Below are 18,221 nucleotides of genomic sequence, written 5' to 3'. Positions count from 1 at the left end.
GAACAAAGAGCTGGGGGAAAATGGTGTGATATGAAGCTGGGAAAGTACAGACCATTAAGAAATTTATAAGCTTTGGGAATTTGTAATTTTTCAGTTATTTCCATTAAAATATCCCGTAGACATGGATATGAATAGAGTTCTTTTAAAAATGTATTAGTAAATTAGCTATTTAATTTTTTCTTTTTAAAGCTACAACAACAATAATAATGCTATGTAACCTCTTACTTATCTCTAAGTCTTAGCTCATATATCTTCTTTAAGAAATTTTCTACCTGACCCTCTCAGCAAGTCTGGGTTGGATACTCCTTCTCCGTGCCCCCACAACAACTTTTACATATCTGATTAGAAAATCTAACATATTGTATTCTGGCAGTCTACCTTCTCTTCCCTTCTAGACTTCAATATGCAGTATTCTAGAAGGCATATTTAGTTATTTTTGTTTCTGAGTTGCTTAGGATAGTGTCTGACAACAGTAGGTGCTCAACATAGTTTTATTGAAAAAATGAATGAACTGAAACAAATAGAATAGGGACAAAGGAGTAGTTTAGGTGATAGTAATTAGGAATTTTCCAGAAATGTCGGAAGATGCCTATCATTAGTTCCAGGAAGTTCGGGCTTGCAAGCAAGAAAACTTTTCTTTGTTTTGTTTTGGAGACAGTGTCTTACTCTGTCTTCCAGGCTGGAGTGCAGTGGCACGATCTTGGCTCACTGTACCTCTGCCTCCCAGGTTTAAGCGATTATCCTGCCTCAGCCTCCCAGGTAGCTGGGATTACAGGCACACCATGCCTGGCTGATTTTCATATTTTTGATAGAGATGGGGTTTTACCAGGGCAAGCAAGAAACTTAAAAAGAAAATCATACCTAGGCTGGGTGCAGTGGCTAAAGGTCTGTGATCCCAGCACTTTGGGAGGCTGAGGCAGGTGAATTGCTTAAGCCTAGGAGTTTGAGACCAGCCTGGGCAACGTGGCGAAACCCTGTTTCTACTAAAAATACATAAAAATTAGCTGGCCATGGTGGCATGTGCCTGTAATCCCAGCTTCTTGGGAGGCTGAGGTATGAGAATTGTTTGAACCCACGAGGTAGAGACTCCAGTGAGCCAAGATCACACCACTTCACTTTAGTCTGGGCGAGGGAGCGGGACTCTACCTCAGGAAAAAAAAAAAAAAAAAGAAAAGAAAAGAAAAAGAATACTATACCTGTACACTTTACAGATTGAGTATACCTTATCCTAAATGCTTGGGACCAAAGTATTTTGGATTTTTTCAGATTTTAGAATATTTGCATTATACTTTAATGAGCATTTCCTTTGAGCATCGTGTTGGTGTTCAAAAGTTTCAGATTTTGGAGCATTTCACATTTTGGATTTTCAGATTAGGGATGCTCAGTCCGTATAGGGAAACTTTAGAACATTACAGAAACAAACAAAAAGAAAGCAAACTTGAATGCAGCCATATAGGACTTATACTTTTGGTGAAGTTAGTGTAACAGTGGGTTTACTTTTCCCTTGAAATGACCAAAAAAAAAAAAAACAAAAACAAAAACCAGAAGTATGAAGCAGTGGTTTTCAGGCGGCAAAGGACAGTCAATGAATGAAAAACAAATGGCCTGAGCCCAATGTTGGCTCCAGCTTGAGAGTTTCTAGATTACACTATAGGGAAGGGAACCCAGTGGACTCTCACAGTTGGAAGAGAGGGACCTTAGAGTCCACTAAGTCCAGGATAGCTAGAATTCACAGGACAGTGTAACTAAAATGAGAAAACTGCACAAAAAGAAATCCAGGGAACTGTAGATGGTCCTCTTTAAAGTATTCAGCACAATGCTGATTGGTGCATGCGTGTGAAATAGCTTCCTGAACCCAGAGAAAGAACTGTCAGAGGAAATTAGAACAGTGCTTGGTGCTCACACAGGACTTTTTCCTGTCCAGACTGGAAAGCCTCATACTTCATGAGACATTCGGTAGAGTACTCAGAAAAATCTTGTTTCAGTAGTATAGATATTTAGTACTAAACTAAATGTGGTCTGGTCCTATATAAAATATTTTAAAGGCAAGATGCAAAATGATAAATGGTTTCCAAGTATTTAATGTCATTACGGAACAAAGCTTAGGGATATTACAGAAATACAAAAATACTCATCACTGAAAAAAATTCACATAATATGACATTTAGTCAAAGATTATCAGGCATGCAAGGAGACAGGAAAATACAAATCATGATGAAGAGAAAAGTCAGCTGTAATAATTGACCTTGAACTGACCAGCCTTTGTTAGGATTAGCAGAGAAGGACAGTAAGACAGTTAATACAACTGTATTCTTGATGTTCCAGAGATGAAGTAGAGACATGGAAATATGAAAAAGATATGAACAGGACTTTTAGAAACGAAAACTACAACATCTAAGATTAAAACTACATTGGGTAGGAATAATAGTACATCAAACATTGCAAAAGAAAAGGTTAGTGAACTCTTGAAGATATAGCAATGGAAACCACCAGAGTGAAACACAGGAAAAATTGAACAAAAAGGAAAAAGAAAAAAGTCATTGAGCTCTGGGATAATTGATACATGTACCTGTTCTATACAAATTCTTCCAGAACATTGAAGAGGAGAAATACTTCCCAGTTCAGTCTGTGAGTATGAGGTCCACATAACTCTGATATTCAAACCACAGAAATACATTACAATAAAGGAAAACGTTATTCTTAACTTGTTGACTCCGATGGGAGAAAAAAAAGAAAATTTTAGACCAAAACTCCTCATGAACGTAGATGCAAAAATTCTAAATATAATTTTAGCCAGTTGAATCCAACAGCATATTAAAGGAATGAATATGTCATGATCAAGTGGGGCTTTATTCCAGGAGTGCAATGTTAGTTTTACATTAAAAAAGTCGCTCATTGGTCAGGCACAGTGGCTCATGCCTGTAATCCCAGTCGTTTGGGAGGCTAAGGAGGGCAGATCACCTGAGGTTAGGAGTTCGAGACCAGCCTGGCCAACATGGTGAAACCCCATCTCTACTAAAAATACAAAAATTAGCCCGGCATGGTGGCTCATGCCTGAAATCCCAGCTACTTGGGAGGCTGAACCCAGGAGGTTGAGGTTGCAGTAAGCTCAGATCGTGCCACTGCACCCCAGCCTGGGCAACAGAGCAAGACTTCATCTCAAAAAACAACAAAAACAACAACAACAAAACCCGCTCATTGTAATTTACCATGTTAGCAAACAGAGAAAACTATGTGATTATCTTAGTAGATGCTGAAAAAGCGTTTTCAAAAATGTTTTGATAAAAATTCTAAGCGTGGCCGGGTGCGGTGGAGCATGCCTGTAACCCCAGCTCTTTGGGAGGCTGAGGCAGGCAGATCACCTGAGGTTGGGAGTTCGAGACCAACCTGGCCAATGCGGTGAAATCCCCCTCTACTAAAAATACAAAAATTAGCTGGGCGTGGTGACACACACCTGTAATTCCAGCTACTTGAGAGGCTGAGGCAGGAGACTCGCTTGAATCCTGGAGGTGGAGGTTGCAGTGAGCTGAGATGGCGCCACTGCACTCCAGCCTGGGTGGCAAAGTGATACTCTGTCTCAAAAAAAAAAAAAAAAAAAACAAAAAAGGTCTGAGCAAACTAGGAGTAGAAGACGACTTCTATAACATGATAAAGACATCTACAAAGCTGGGTGTGTTAGTCCCAGCTCCTTTGGTTGTTTGAACCTAGGAGTTTGAGACCAGCCTGGGCAATATAATGAGACCCTGTTAAAAAAAAAAATTCTATAAAAAACTAATAGTTATCATCATACTTAAGTATTAAAGACTGAATGCTGTTCCCCCAAGATTAGGAAAAAAGACAGGTATGAAAGTAGTGTAGCTGCCTTGGAAAAGAGTATGGTGGTTCTTCAACAAATTAAAAATAGAACTACAGTATGATCCAGTAATTTCACTTCTGGGCATATACTTAAAAGAATTGAAAACAGGGTTTCAAAGAGATATTTATACACCCAGGTTCATGGCAACATTACTCACAATAGCTAGTATGTGGAAGCAATTCAGATATCCAATGATGGATGAATAGATAAGCAAAATGTGCGGTATTCATACAATGGAATATTAGCCTTAAAAAGGATGGAAATTCTGCAATATGCTACAACATGGATGAACCTTGAGAAATGCTAAGTGAAATAAGCCAGTTAGAAGATGAAAAATAGTGTATGATTCCATTTATATGAGTTTTTTAGAGTAGTCAGAATCAGAGACAGAATAGTGCTTGCCATAGGCTTGGAGGAGGGGGAAATGGGGAGTTACTGCTTGACAGAGAATTTTGGTTTTGCATTTGTGTTCTGTGTTAGAGTATTTGGATTTTATTTTGAGCATTATGGAGTTTAATAACATGTTGTTTTCGAGGTAGAGTCTTGCTCTATCGCCCAGACTGAAGTGCAGTGGTGGGATCTCAGCTCACTGCAAACTCTGCCTCCTGGGTTCAAGCAATTCTTCTGCCTCAGCTTCCCGAGTAGCTGGGATTACGAGTGCGCACCACCACACCTGGCTAATTTTTGTATTTTTGGTAGAGACAGGGTTTCACCATGTTGGCCAGGCTAGTCTCGAACTCCTGACCTCATGATCCGCCCACCTCGGCCTCCTAGAGGGCTGGGATTACAGGCTTGAAACACTGTGCCTGGCCATAACATGTATTTTTACAAGGTCATTCACCCTGGCCTCTGTGAAAGAAGCCTGAGAGGGGTCTGTTTGGGGAGACCAGTTAGCCTTTCATAATAATCTAGTAAGCTATGATGAACACTGACCTGAAGTAGTAGTTAGTGAGAATGGAGTTGAGTTTGAAGAGAGATTCAGGATGTAGAATTGTGGGAATAGAGGCCCACGATGTCTTGAATGATCATAAGGTATCTGATTTGAGATGTTATCAAAGATTGTGGTGCCATTTACTTAGCAGAAATAAAAGTTTCATAACATTCTGAGTTTGAGACACTTACGGAACATTTCAAGTAGAGATGTCCCACAGTCATTTGAATATAAGGATCTGGAACTTATGTTAGCAGTTGGAGATTCAGGTTTGGTAAACTTCAGCAGTTGAAATCATAGATGAATTCACCAAATGAATAAGGACAGAATGTCAAGGAATACAAACATTTAATGGACTAGTAGAGGAAGAGCAGTGAATAGATTGGTGAATGAGTAGAATAATAGGAAAAATAGAGAAAGGTGTTAGAGAAACTAAAAGAAAGGAAAGTTTCAAGATGGTAGTCGAAAATGTGATAATATGGATAAAAATAATCTAAAAGCTTAAAGATGTCTGATTTGGTGCCTGTAGTCTAAGCTACTCAGGATACTGAGGTGGGAGGATCGCTTGAGCCCAGGAGTTGGGGTACATACTGGGCAATGTAGCAAAATCCTGTCAATTAAAAAATAAATAAATAAAAATTTAAAATGTCAGATTTGGCAACTAAGGAGGTTTTGATAATCCTGGGAAGAACAGTTTCTGTTTTAGAACTAAAAAAGACGTAGTTTTGAGTGAGGAGGTATAAGGAAATAGAATAGACTCAACTTTCAGAAAACTTAATTGTACAGAAAAGAAAGGAAGACTGGTAGTAGCTAGAGGGGCACACAATTTTTCTTTTAATTTGGCAGAGTAAAATTCTCATCACAGTTTTAATTTTTAAATTTAAATAATCATTTAATCTTTCTCTCTCTTGAGTGTAAGCTCCATGAGGGCAGGGATTATATGCATTATTTTTTCTCATCTTAGTACAGTACCTGGCATATAGTTGTTCCATAAATATTTGTTGATTAATGATTTAAATGGAGTGGAAAGACCATACGCTTTGGAGTTAGAACTAGATTTAATTCTCAGTTCCACCTTGTAGTTGTAGGATGATATTTAACATCTATAAGTCTCAGTATTCTTATCTATAAAATGGTTTTGGTAGTATCTATTTGGGGAGTGATATTGTAAGAATTAAGTGACATAACATGTGTAAAGCACTTGGCACGGTGCCAGGCCCATAGTAGGTAATCAATAAATGGTAGTTGTTGCTGTTAGTGTAGAGGTAAAGAGTGCTTACTTAATGTGCTGGGTGACTTGGTGGCTCACACCTGTAATCCTGGTACTTTGGGAGGCCAAGGTAGGTGGATCTCCTGAGCTCAGGAGTTTGAGACCAGCCTGAGCAACATAGTGAAACCCCATCTCTACCAAAGATACAAAAAATTAGCTGGGCGTAGTGGCATGTGCCTGTGGTCCCAGCTACTTGAGAGGCTGAGGTAGAGGAGCTCTTGTATCTGGGAGGTGGAGTTTGCAGTGAGCAGAGATTTACTCAATTGCACGCCAACCTGGGTGACAGAGTGAGACCTCGTCTCAAAAAACAAAAAAAAACTTAATGAAAACACAAACTAGTAGATTGTGTAATGTTTAAAATAAGGAGAAGGAGATTATTACTGAATAGGTAAAGAAGGATGGAATTCAGAGCATAGGTGATAGTATTAATCATGATTTCAATGGAGCATTTCATTATGTTGGAAAAGAAAGGTATTAAGAAGGGTTTGCTGAATATTTGACTTTTAAGCTATACCTTGAAGAATGATTAGTTTTACCAGGTGGATACACATAGGGGACAAAATGATTAAAGGCATGGAAGCCCAATAGCACATAGAGTATTTGGAGACTGGTGACTATTTAAATGTGGATGTCTGTTGGAGAGGTTGGAGGAAGAAATGCGAATTTCCATATTGGAAATGCGAATTGAGACCAAAATGCTTTATATTCCATGTTAAGAAGATGTTGCGTTGTCTTATTGGCACATTGAACTTTTTTTTTTTTTGAAATTTTTTATTGTGGTAAAATATATATAAGATAAAATTTACCATTTTAACCATTTTTAAGTAGACAGTTTAGTGACATTAAGTACATTTATATTGTTTTGCAATCATCTCCACTGTCTACCTTCATTCAAAACTTTTTCATCATTCTATACTGAAACTCTGTATCCATTAAACAATAATTCCCCATTCCCCTCTCCCTGCAGCCCCTGGTAACCACCATTCTATTTTCTGTTTCTATGTGCTTGTCTATTGTAGGTACCCCATATAAATGGAATCATACGTTATTTATCCTTTAGTGTTTATTTCACTTAGCGTGTCTTCAAGTCAACTGTGTTGTAGCATCTATCAGAATTTCTTTCGTTTTTGAGGTTGAATAGTATTCCATCATATCTGTATGCCATGTTTTGTGAATCATTTCATCCATGGATGGACATTTGGGTCATTTCCACCATTTGGCTGTTGTGAATAATGTTGCTGTGAACATCGATGTACAAATACCTATTCGAGTCCCTTTTTTCATTTATTTTTTGTATATACCCAGAATTGGAATTGCTGGATCAAATGGTAAATCCATGTTTAATTTTTTGGGATTGCCATGCTGTTTTCCACGGTGGCTGCATCATTGTACATCTTTATCAGCAATGCACAAGGGTTCCAATTTCTCCACATTCACACCAACTCTTGTTTTCTGCCCCCCCATAACAATCCTGATGGATATGAAGTGGTATTTCATTGTGCTTTTGATTTACATTTCTCTAATGATTCGTGATATTTAGCATCTTTTCATGTGCTTATTTGGCATTTGTATATCTTTGGAGAAATGTCTATTCAAATCCTTTGTTCACTTTTGAATTGGGTTGTTTGTTTTCTTATTGTTGAGTTTAAGGGATTATTTATATGTTCTGGATATTAATCCCTTATCAAATACACGATTGCAAATATGTTCTTCCATTTTGTAGGTTGTCTTTTTACTCTGTCAGTAGTATCTTTTGATGAACAGAAGTTCTAAATTTCATCCAGTCTAATTTATCTGTTTTTACTTTGTTGCCTATGTCTTTTGTGTCATGTTCAAGAAATCATTGCCAAATCTAATGTCATGAAGCTTTTCCCTTCTGTTTTTTTCTAGGAGTTTTATGATTTTACGTTTCTTAGTTACGGCTTTATAGCTGTAAGTTTAGGTTTTAGTTTCTTTCTTTTCTTTCTCTGTTTTTGAAATGAGGTCTCTCTTTGTTGCCCAGGCTGGAGTACAGTCATGGCTCACTGTAGCTTCTACTTCCTGCGCTCAGGTGATCCTCCTGCCTCAGCCTTCCAAGTAGCTGGGACCACAAGCGTGTGCCACCATGCCTAGCTAATTTTTTATTTATTTATTTTTTTTGAGACAGAGTTTCACTCTTGTTGCCCAGGCTGGAGTGCAATGGCACAATCTTGGCTCACTGCAACCTCTGCCTCCTGAGTTCAAGCAGTTCTCCTGCCTCTGTCTCCCAGGTAGCTGGGATTACAGGCATCTGTCACCATGCCCAGCTCATTTTTTGTGTTTAGTAGAGACGGTGTTTCACCTTGTTGGTTGGGCTGGTCTTGAATTCCTGACCTCAGGTGATCCACCCGCCTCAGCCTCCCAAAGTGCTGGGATTACAGGCATGAGCCACCGTGCCCGGCCTAATTTTTTATTTTTTGTAGAGGTGAAGTCTCAAGTGTGTCACCCAGGCTAATCTCAAATTCCTTGGCTTCAGCAGTCCTCCTGCCTTGGCCTCCCAGAGTATTACAACTGTGAACCACTATACCTGGCCTAGTTTTAGTTTCTGACATTTAGGTCTTTGATGCATTTTGAGTTAATTTTTGTATATGATCTAAGGTCAGAATCCAGCTTCATTCTTCTACAAATGTGGATATTCAGTTTTCCCAGCAACACTTGTTGAAAAAACTGTTGTTTCCCCATTGAGTGCACTTGGCACCCTTGTCAAAAATCATTAGACCATACATGCCAGGGTTTATTTCTGGGCTCTCTGTTCTTTTTTTGTTGTTGTTGTTTTGTTTTGTGTTTTTTTTTTTTTTGAGACAGAGTCTAGCTTTGTTGCCCAGGCTGGAATGTAATGGCACAATCTCGGCTCACTGCAACCTCCACCTCCCTGGTTCAAGCAATTCTGTCTCAGCCTCCCGAGTAGCTGGAATTACCATTGTGTGCCACCATGCCTGGCTAATTTTTGTATTTTTAGTAGAGACGGGGTTTCATCATGTTGGCCAGGCTGGTCTTGAACTCCTGACCTCAAGTGATCCGCCCACCTCTGCCTCCCAAAGTGCTTATAGGCATGAGCCACTATGCCTGGCCTGGGCTCTCTGTTTGATTCCATTGGTCTATATGTCTGTCTTTATTTTTATTTTATTTTTTTTGAGACTGGGTCTTGTTTGTCGCTCAAGCTGGAGTGCAGTGGGTGCAGTCTCAGCTCACTACAACCTCCACCTCTGGGGCTTAAGCTATCCTCACTTCAGCCTCCTGAGTAGGTGGGACTGCAGGCAGGCACCACCATGCCAGGCTAATTTTTGTATTTTTTATAGAAACAGGATTTCACCATGTTGCCTAGGCTGGTCTCTAAATCTTGGGCTCAAGCGATCCTCCCACCTCAGCCTCCCAGAGTGCTAGGATTACTGGCGTGAGCTACCATGCCCAGCCATGTTTGTCTTTATGCTGGTACACATACTGTTTTGTTTTGTTTTATATTTTGAGACAGTCTTGCTCTGTTGCCCAGACTGGAGTGCAGTGGCACGATCTCGGCTCACTGTAACGTCTACCTCCCGGGTTCAAGCAATTCTGTCTCAGCCTCCCGAGTAGCTGGAATTACCATTGTGTGCCACCATGCCTGGCTAATTTTTGTATTTTTAGTAGAGACGGGGTTTCTCCATATTGACTGGTCTGGTCTCGAACTGACCTCAAGCAATCTGCCTGCCTTGGCTTCCCAAAGTGCTGGAATTACAGGTGTGGGCCAGCTCGTCTGACCATGTTGTTTTGATTACTATAGCTTTGTAGTACGTTTTGCAGTCAGTAAGTGTGAATCCTCCAGCTTTGTTCTTTGTCAGGATCGTTTTGGCTGTTTGGGGTCCTTTGAGAGTTCATGTAAGTTTAGGATTGATCTTTATATTTCTGTGAAAAATGTCATATATATATAAATATGTGTGTGTGTGTGTGTGTGTGTGTGTATATATATATATTTTTTTTTTTTTTTGAGACGGAGTCTTGCTCTGTCACCCAGGCTAGAACGCAGTGGTGTGATCTTTACTCACTGCAGCCTCCACCTCCCAGGTTGAAATGATTCTCCTGCCTCAGTCTCCCGAGTGGCTGGGATTGCAAGTGCCTGGTACTATGCCCACCTAATTTTTATATTTCTATTAGAGATGTGGTTACACCATGTTGGCCAGGCTTGTCCCCATCTAGATACGCCTGCCTTAGCCTTCCAAAGTGCTGGGATTACACATGTGAGCCACTGCGTCTGGCCTTTTATCATTTTTTTCATTAAGTCTGTTGCTATTAGTCCTTTGGATGTCCTAAGAAAATAGTACTGAAACTTAGATGCTTCTCTAAGACTTAGATTGTAATTAAGAATTGCAGAAATGGTCACAGAGACTTACAAAAATGAGTTTGACTTACCCCTCATGTTTGATAATGCTGTACCTGAGGTAAGCTTTATTTAGGTTACGTCTGAATATGGTAACAATTAGTGAAAATAGGAATGGACCAAAGTCTTTTAGTATATTTGGTTGGGTGGGGAAAACAACTAGCTTTAGCTATTATATCTGATGGGAGCGTCATGTTTCAAAAGATAAGAGATGGTTTCTTGACTGAAAAATGTTAATAGAAAATGCCTGTGTTATAATACTAAATAAAAGAGAACGATTGTGACTCAGTTGTGTTAAAGAATGAAAGAGATAGTAGGATATGAAATTGTGGGTTATTTTCTTCTTTGTATTTTCCTGTGTTTTATGTAGCTTTTGTAATTAACATTTTTTAATCAGAAAATACATTAATTTATAAGTCGTTGCATATATATAGCAAAGTGTCTTTTTAGCTCCTAGATTTAAATTGGCTTTCAAACTTTTATCAGAACAGAGGTTTTTTGAACATTTTACATAGTGTTGGATGAAATCACAAAGAGAAATCACTGGTGAATAGTAGGCAGGAAGTTTTCCTGTGACCATTTAACTTGATACTGTATATGCTGATTAGATAGGATTCAGGACTTTTCTACTACATCTAAGACAATCTGCCTTGGTGCAACAAAATCATCAAGTAAGTATTGTACTTAAGGTACTTTGGCTTTAATGTAGCATTTCAGAATTTATGCAGACAGTACAGTGGAATAAATTTTTAAAAACTTAGTAGCATCCCTTCCCCACACAGTACCTCTTATTCTTAAAACCCTGCTTCCCAAAGGCAGAGGTCTCTCTTTTGTTCACTTCCATATTGTAGGTATCTGGTAGATGGAAGGTGAATATTTGTTGAGTTAGTTTATTTCTGTCTTTCCCTGCTAAATATAAGAACATTAAAATAGAAACTTTTTTTTGTTTTTATTGTTGTGAATCATTACATTAATAGGAAAAACAAGAAGAAAGTGAGCTTCGTTCTCTGCCACCTCCTTCCCCTGCCCACTTGGCTGCTTTAAGTGTTGCAGTCATTGAATTAGCAAAAGAACATGGAATAACAGATGATGACCTCAGAGTCCGTCAGGAAATTGTGGAGGAAATGTCAAAGGTTTTAACGACATTTTTACCAGGTAGAAATACATTTCGTGTTTGATTTTGAAAATCACAAAACTCTTCCCCTTGCTCTCTTGAATTAGGGTACATTTCTTAATGTTTTTCTTCTCTTTTCTTCTTAAAAGTAGATAAATTTTATTGTTTTATGAGTTAATTTTTGAGGGAAATATTTCACACAAGGAAATTGAGAATTATGGCACAGCACACTTTTGTGCTAAGAAAAAAAGATTTTAAAAATGCCAGATGTAGAATTGTTTCTTAGTGGTCAAATATTTTAGTTTTTCAGTATCACTGATTTCTGAGTGGACTATTTTGTTATACTATTTTTAGTATAAACATTTCATCCAGTCATTGAACTAAATTTCTGTTGCCTGATGGTGGGGAAAAATCAATTTACTTTTAATAGAGCCTTTAGAAAACGCTTATTGTTTGGTACAAGGGAGTGTCAGATTTATTTTAGATATTTATATATGGACTATTTGCTTAGCCCATATCTTTTTTGCATCAGTATAGGGTTAAAGTAAATGTATCTGACATAAGACTTACTTCTTCCCACCAAAGGGATTTTGGAAAGTTGATAAATTATACTTTCATATAGATCCATTTTGAGATTTATAAGAAAGAATATAAAATTGAAATTTTAAAATGGAATTTTTAAAGTATTTATATCATAATATGGCTTTCTACCTAAAATACATTGAATCCTTATTTAAGTTACATGTAAAAATTATTTCCTATGATAAGAAAAGGAATGAAATTTTTATGGGTTTAGTGACTTGAATGACATTCAGACATTTTATGAACTTGAAAAGTAGACTTTCATATATATGTAACTGAGGATGAAGTTAAACTTTCTAAGAAACTAAATCTGCCTGATCTGTCCCAATCATATTATTTTCAAATTGGCCTCTGGTGCGATCCTTTTAACATTTGCCTTATTATGATTTTTGATTTTTGGAATAACATGTTTGATAGTCTGGGAAAGCTGTAAGTAGTGTATTATTGCTTTTTTTATTTTTATTTTTTTTCTATAAACTCTTGAGAACCACAGTGTTTTGGATTTTAGGTTTACAGAATTAATCGACTTGACTTCACTTCATATTTTATAAAAGCATTGGCATTGAATGTTTATGATTCTTTCCCCGAAGTGCTCTTACATAAATATTTAAGAATAAGTAAATGTAGTTTGTGATAGTAGCCATAGCTAAGTTGGTACATTGGTTACTGTTGTATATTGAATGCTGAACATATTCTCGGTCATTTCTAAATGAACTATTACTACAATTTTGTTTAAACACTAAGCTTCTATGAGTAGTTTCTCTCTCCCTTCTCTGTTCCTGTACTCCATAAGAACCATTTTTGTTATTTTATAGATCAGTTAGAAAGGGTGTCCTTCTTGTATAATTGTCTTACTAGAAATGGAATTCATAGAACTGAAGTGTGTGAAATTTTCCTGTTGCTGTTTTTTTACATCTGTCATATTTGCATGCTATTTCATGCGTTGATGTTTTTCCTTTATTCCAGAATGTTCACTTAGGTTGTATGGCTCATCTCTGACTAAATTTGCTCTGAAAAGTAGTGATGTTAATATAGATATAAAATTTCCTCCCAAGGTAAGTAATTAGAAAAGAGTCTTTCCTGTGTGGTTCTTAACTAGTACTTAGTAGTTTTTATGGATTATCTTCGTAGAGAAAGGATAGGGGAATATAAAACTCTGATTTGTGTAGTGTTACCATCATGACTAAACAGTCCTTTTGGAAATTACTATTACATTTCAGACAAAGGTGGGATAAAAGAAATAAGGGACAGGGGCAAAAGGAAGCAGAAGAGGAAAGCTGGAAAAAGGAAAAATGTTTATATTTGAACATGTTGAATAGTTAATACTTCTAGTAAGCAGTATAGAAGGTGGGAAGAGTTTTGAAATCAGATACCTAGATTCAGTTCTTGGCTGTGATAAGCAAGTTGCTTGAACTTTTTGAGCTTCAGTTTTCTCATTTCCAAACAGGAATAATAATTTTTATATTAAATGAGATAATATTAATATATGTCAGGTGTTTTAGTATAGTATCTGGTACGTATGGATACCTTTAATAAATAACACCTAGAATCATTAAAACAATATTGATATTGTTCTAATATTGTTATCAGTATTAGAACAATATTGATATTGTTCTAAACAATATTGATATTGTTCTAATATTGTTATCAGTATTAGAACAATATTGTTTAGCACTGCTGACATTATTGACATATCAATCTTTTAAAATAAGTCAATATTTTATGTTTTAAATTGAATAATATGTTTATGTTCAGGGAAGTTTGATTTGGGTGAAAATTTGGTGTTTTTAGGGTGATACATTTACTTTATAATTCATGTATGGTTATTAAATATTTTTGTTGTTTGTTTTTTGAGACAGAGTCTCACTCTTTTGCCCAGGCTGGAGTGCAGTGGTACAATCTCGGCTTACTGCACCCTCCACCTCCTGGGTTTAAGCGATTCTCCTATCTCAGTCTCCTGAGTAGCTGGGATTACAGGCGTGTGCCACTATGCCTGGCCAATTTTTGTATTTTTAGTAGAGACAGGATTTCATCACGTTGGTCAGACCGGTCTTGAACTCCCGACCTCAGGTGATCCACCCGCCTCGGCCTCCCAAAGTGCTGGGATTATAGGTGTGAGCCACCGCACCTGGCCTAAATACTCTTAAATAGCAAAAAACACTTTAAATATTTGACAAGCTTGTTACATAAAATAGTATTTTTATTCTAAGCCTTTTGACTAAGCTGCCAGTTATCTATATCCCTTAAAGTTTTTATCTCAACAATTTTCTTTTTCACAGTCATCTGGTCAACTCATTTCTTTTTTGTTTTGACGGTAAATTCCAGAACCTTTTCTTGCTTTAAGAAAACGATTAATTGTAAGAGTGTTTCTGGAATAAAAGTGCTACGTCATTTATTGTATTCTACTTCTTTGAATAAGATTTGTTGACATAAAAGTAAAACATGGCCGGGCAAGGTGGCTCATGCCTATAATTCCTGTGCTTTGGGAGGCAAAAGTAGGAGGAATCCTTGTTGCCAGGAGTTCAAGACCAGCCTGGGCAATATAGCAAGACCCTGTCTCTTAAAAAAAAAAAATACTAGCTGGATGTGGTGGCATATACTTGTAGTCCTAGCTACTCGGGATGCTGAGGCAGGAGGAGTCCTTGAGCCCAGAAGTTCAGGCTGTAGCGAGCTATAGTCATGCTGTAGCCTGGGCAATACAGGGAAACCTCATCTCAAAAAACAAAACAAAACAAAAAACCACTGTTTTGTTTTCATTATTTAAAACACAGAGCATGATTATATTTAAATGTTTTTCTTTAATGAAATTGAGTTCTCTTTAATGTTCTTCTGTCTGAACTTTGAAATTAGTATATTGATTTATTTTGAAACTTTTTTAGATGAATCATCCAGATCTTCTGATAAAAGTACTTGGGATTTTAAAGAAAAATGGTGAGTTTCTTTTCCTCTTTTTTTTTTTTAATTTGTCTTTCTAAAGTTACATGTGTTATTTATATATGGCTAACCAAGTTAAAACTAAACTGCTGGCATAGTTGAGTCATTGTATTACAAATGGAGATACACACACACACACACACACACACTTGTTTATAAGTATACTAGAAAATATAATTTAACTGTAACTTAGGTAAAAAAAAAATGCCATATTAAAATTGATACGTAGGCTGGGCACAATGGCTCACACCTGTAATGCCAGCACTTTGGGAAGCCGAGGTGGATGGATCACCTGAGGTCAGGATTTCGAGACCAGCCTGACCAACATGGTGAAACCCCGTCTCTACTGAAAACACAAAATTAGCCAGTCATGGTGGCATGTACCTGTAGTCCCAGCTCCTCGGGAGACTGAGGCAGGAGAATTGCTTGAACCTGGGATGCAGAGGTTGCAGTGAGCTGAGATTGTGCCACTACACTCCAGCCTGGGTGAAAAAAGTGAAACTCCGTCTGGAGAAAAACAAAAAAAAAAACCTTCATATGTAAAAAATACTGCCTTTTGGGTAATTAAAAAATATTTGCTTTGAATATTATGGGCATTTCTTATGTAAAAGAAGACAGAAAACCTATAATCATTATGAGATCATTACTGAAAGAAGATTAGGGAGAGAGTTGGAATAAAAATATATGCATGCATTGAGTAAATATGTTTTTTGCCACCTAAAGCATCTGTATTAATTTAATCACTTATATTGCATCAATTGAATCATACCTAGTTGAGTTTTTCGTGTGTGCTTTGTCTGTCTGGATTGCCTTTGTAAACACATCATTCGTATAGGTAAAAAATTTTTAAAAATGACAGGATTCTCAAACCAGGCTCCAGGTCATATATTACAATCTACAAGATTTTCTTGGTTTTTACTTACTGTTTTTCTTGTTATAAAGTAAATGCTTAAGATTAAGCTTGGAATCTGGAGCTAGACTTTCTGGGCTCAGATTTTAGTTCTGCCTCTTATTGTTTGTGTGTCCTTTGACAAATTATTTGTGTTAATACTTTAGCTTTCCCGTCTGTAAAATGGCAATATTATATTGTATCTTTTTGATGAGAAAGTTGTTGTAAGAATGAGATAGGCTAAACTATAGTTTAGGAAAGCGCGGGATATACAATAACTTCTTATTACATTTTTGCTGTTGTGATTGTTATTATTACCCTAAATTATATGAATCAAAAGTATCTGGCAAAAGTACTTGCAATTTGGGTTAGAAGAGAGAGCTTTTTTAAAAGCCATACTCTCTCATTGACTTTAATGTGAATTCTAAATTTCTTTTTTCTGTCTACACAATCAGCTCTTATTTATCAGTTTCCTGTTGGCCATTGTCTTAGGAAAGTAGTTTTCTAGGGATGAGTTTGGTACAGTTTATCCTGTAAAGGTATTTTAATACAGTTTTCTTTCTTAAATACTTGTTTCTAATTGCTCAAAAACTTTAAAGTTTACTACAGATAAGAGGTAGACATAGCATTTACCTCTTAGGTATATCATCCTAGCACAAATATTTAGTATATGCCTTTTCCATCCAAAATATGTAAGTAGATCATCTTAAGTCATACAATGTAGGCTTATAAAACTCAGTCTGATTGTAAAATTGATTATTTCTTCCTTTATGTTCTTATTGTATCTTCTACAGGTCACCTACAGGATTTATTTGTTTATATATTTGTGTTCCAAACCCCTTACTGACCTTTTTTTTGCCTTACTCATTGTCATATTCATACCGCATAATGAAATTTCTGACATATAGGTCTTCAGCACATGTTTTTTGACTAATCGTTACAACAAGTACTATTGAGAAATTTTCTTTGAATTACAAGCGGTGGTAATCTTTCTGGGTTTTTTTGTTGTTGTTATTTTTGTTTTGTTTATTTTGAGACAGTGTCTCACTCTGTTGCCCAGGCTGGAATGCAGAGGCGCGATCTTAGCTCACTGCAACCTCTGCCTCCCAGGTTCAAGCAGTTCTGTGCCTCAGCACCCCAAGTAGCTGAGATTACAGGCACGTGCCACCACACCCAGCTAATTTTTGTATTTTTAGTAGAGACCAGGTTTCACTCACTTGGCCAGGCTGGTCTTGAACTCCTGACCTCGTGATCTACCCATCTCGGCCTCCCAAAGTGCTGGGATTACAGGTATGAGCCACCATGCCTGGCCAATCTATGTTTTTATTTAGATTAGACATTTATGGCATGGGGCTTACCCTTGGAGGTACAGAGAAAGATTGCAGGGTAGAAATGTGCTTCATCCAGTTAGTCCTTCCTTAGCAACTTTGATTAGGCAAACTCTTTATATGCTAATGGGAAATGTGGGCAGCAGAGTTAGGTTGCAATTATATTGGTAATTTAAAAGAACTAAACTGTCAAAGCATGATAGGTCCTCCTTTCTTGGCTCTTGTGGAACTAGCTCTCAGGAGTAAGGGATGTCTTCTCTTTGCTATATCTATTAAGGTTTAACAACTTTGACTAGATTATCTACTTACCTGGAAATATTAAAACTTTTAGGGATGTTAAGACCTTTCTTAAGGTGATTATAATTTTCGGACAGTATTTGGGACTGTACCTGTGGTTTGTGATATACAACGAATGACATCAAGAGAGGTAAGAGATTCTGTTGGGTTGGTGCTCATAATGAGAAGAGTGGATTATCCCACAGAAGCAATGAGGATGATTTTCAGAAGGAAACTGTTACTTAATATTACCGTAGAGTACATATTTTAGAGATGTTGACATTACCTTACTTTTTTTTCCTTATTAGTATTATATGTAGATGTGGAATCTGATTTTCACGCTAAAGTTCCTGTTGTGGTGTGCAGAGATCGAAAAAGGTTGGTAACAACGAAGAGAAAATATTTAAAAAAAGAAACCCCAACAACCAAATTTGTAGTGAATGATGTCTAAGAGAGAAAGTTTTTGCTTTAGATTTCTCCTTGGATAAATATGACTAAGCTAGTTTCTATTCATTAAAAATAGCAAGCTTACCAAATGCATGTGAACAAGAAATATGTAGAACACCAGACAGTTGAAAATAAAATACTCTAGGCAAAACTTTAATTTTTTTTTTTCAAGTCATTCACTCACCCAAGAGTATTGCATTTACTTGTATGTAGGTACTACTT

At 37.1% G+C, this 18,221-nt stretch overlaps 1 protein-coding gene across 3 annotated transcripts in view; it reads left to right on the top strand.

The window, feature by feature from the left end:
- Positions 1-18,221, top strand: part of ZCCHC11 (zinc finger, CCHC domain containing 11) — a 100,040-nt gene that overhangs the window by 16,399 nt on the left and 65,420 nt on the right. For all 3 annotated transcript variants that reach the window (XM_011973769.1, XM_011973770.1, XM_011973768.1), the window contains exons 4-7: positions 11,407-11,584; positions 13,092-13,180; positions 15,005-15,056; positions 17,861-17,930. In XM_011973769.1, coding sequence (XP_011829159.1) covers positions 11,407-11,584; positions 13,092-13,180; positions 15,005-15,056; positions 17,861-17,930 — 389 coding nt within the window. The remainder of the gene's footprint in view (positions 1-11,406; positions 11,585-13,091; positions 13,181-15,004; positions 15,057-17,860; positions 17,931-18,221) is intronic.

Source organism: Mandrillus leucophaeus, unplaced genomic scaffold (genome assembly GCF_000951045.1).
Source record: "Mandrillus leucophaeus isolate KB7577 unplaced genomic scaffold, Mleu.le_1.0 Scaffold14, whole genome shotgun sequence".
NCBI lineage: Eukaryota > Metazoa > Chordata > Mammalia > Primates > Cercopithecidae > Mandrillus > Mandrillus leucophaeus.
This window is presented reverse-complemented; position numbering and strand designations above follow the sequence as displayed.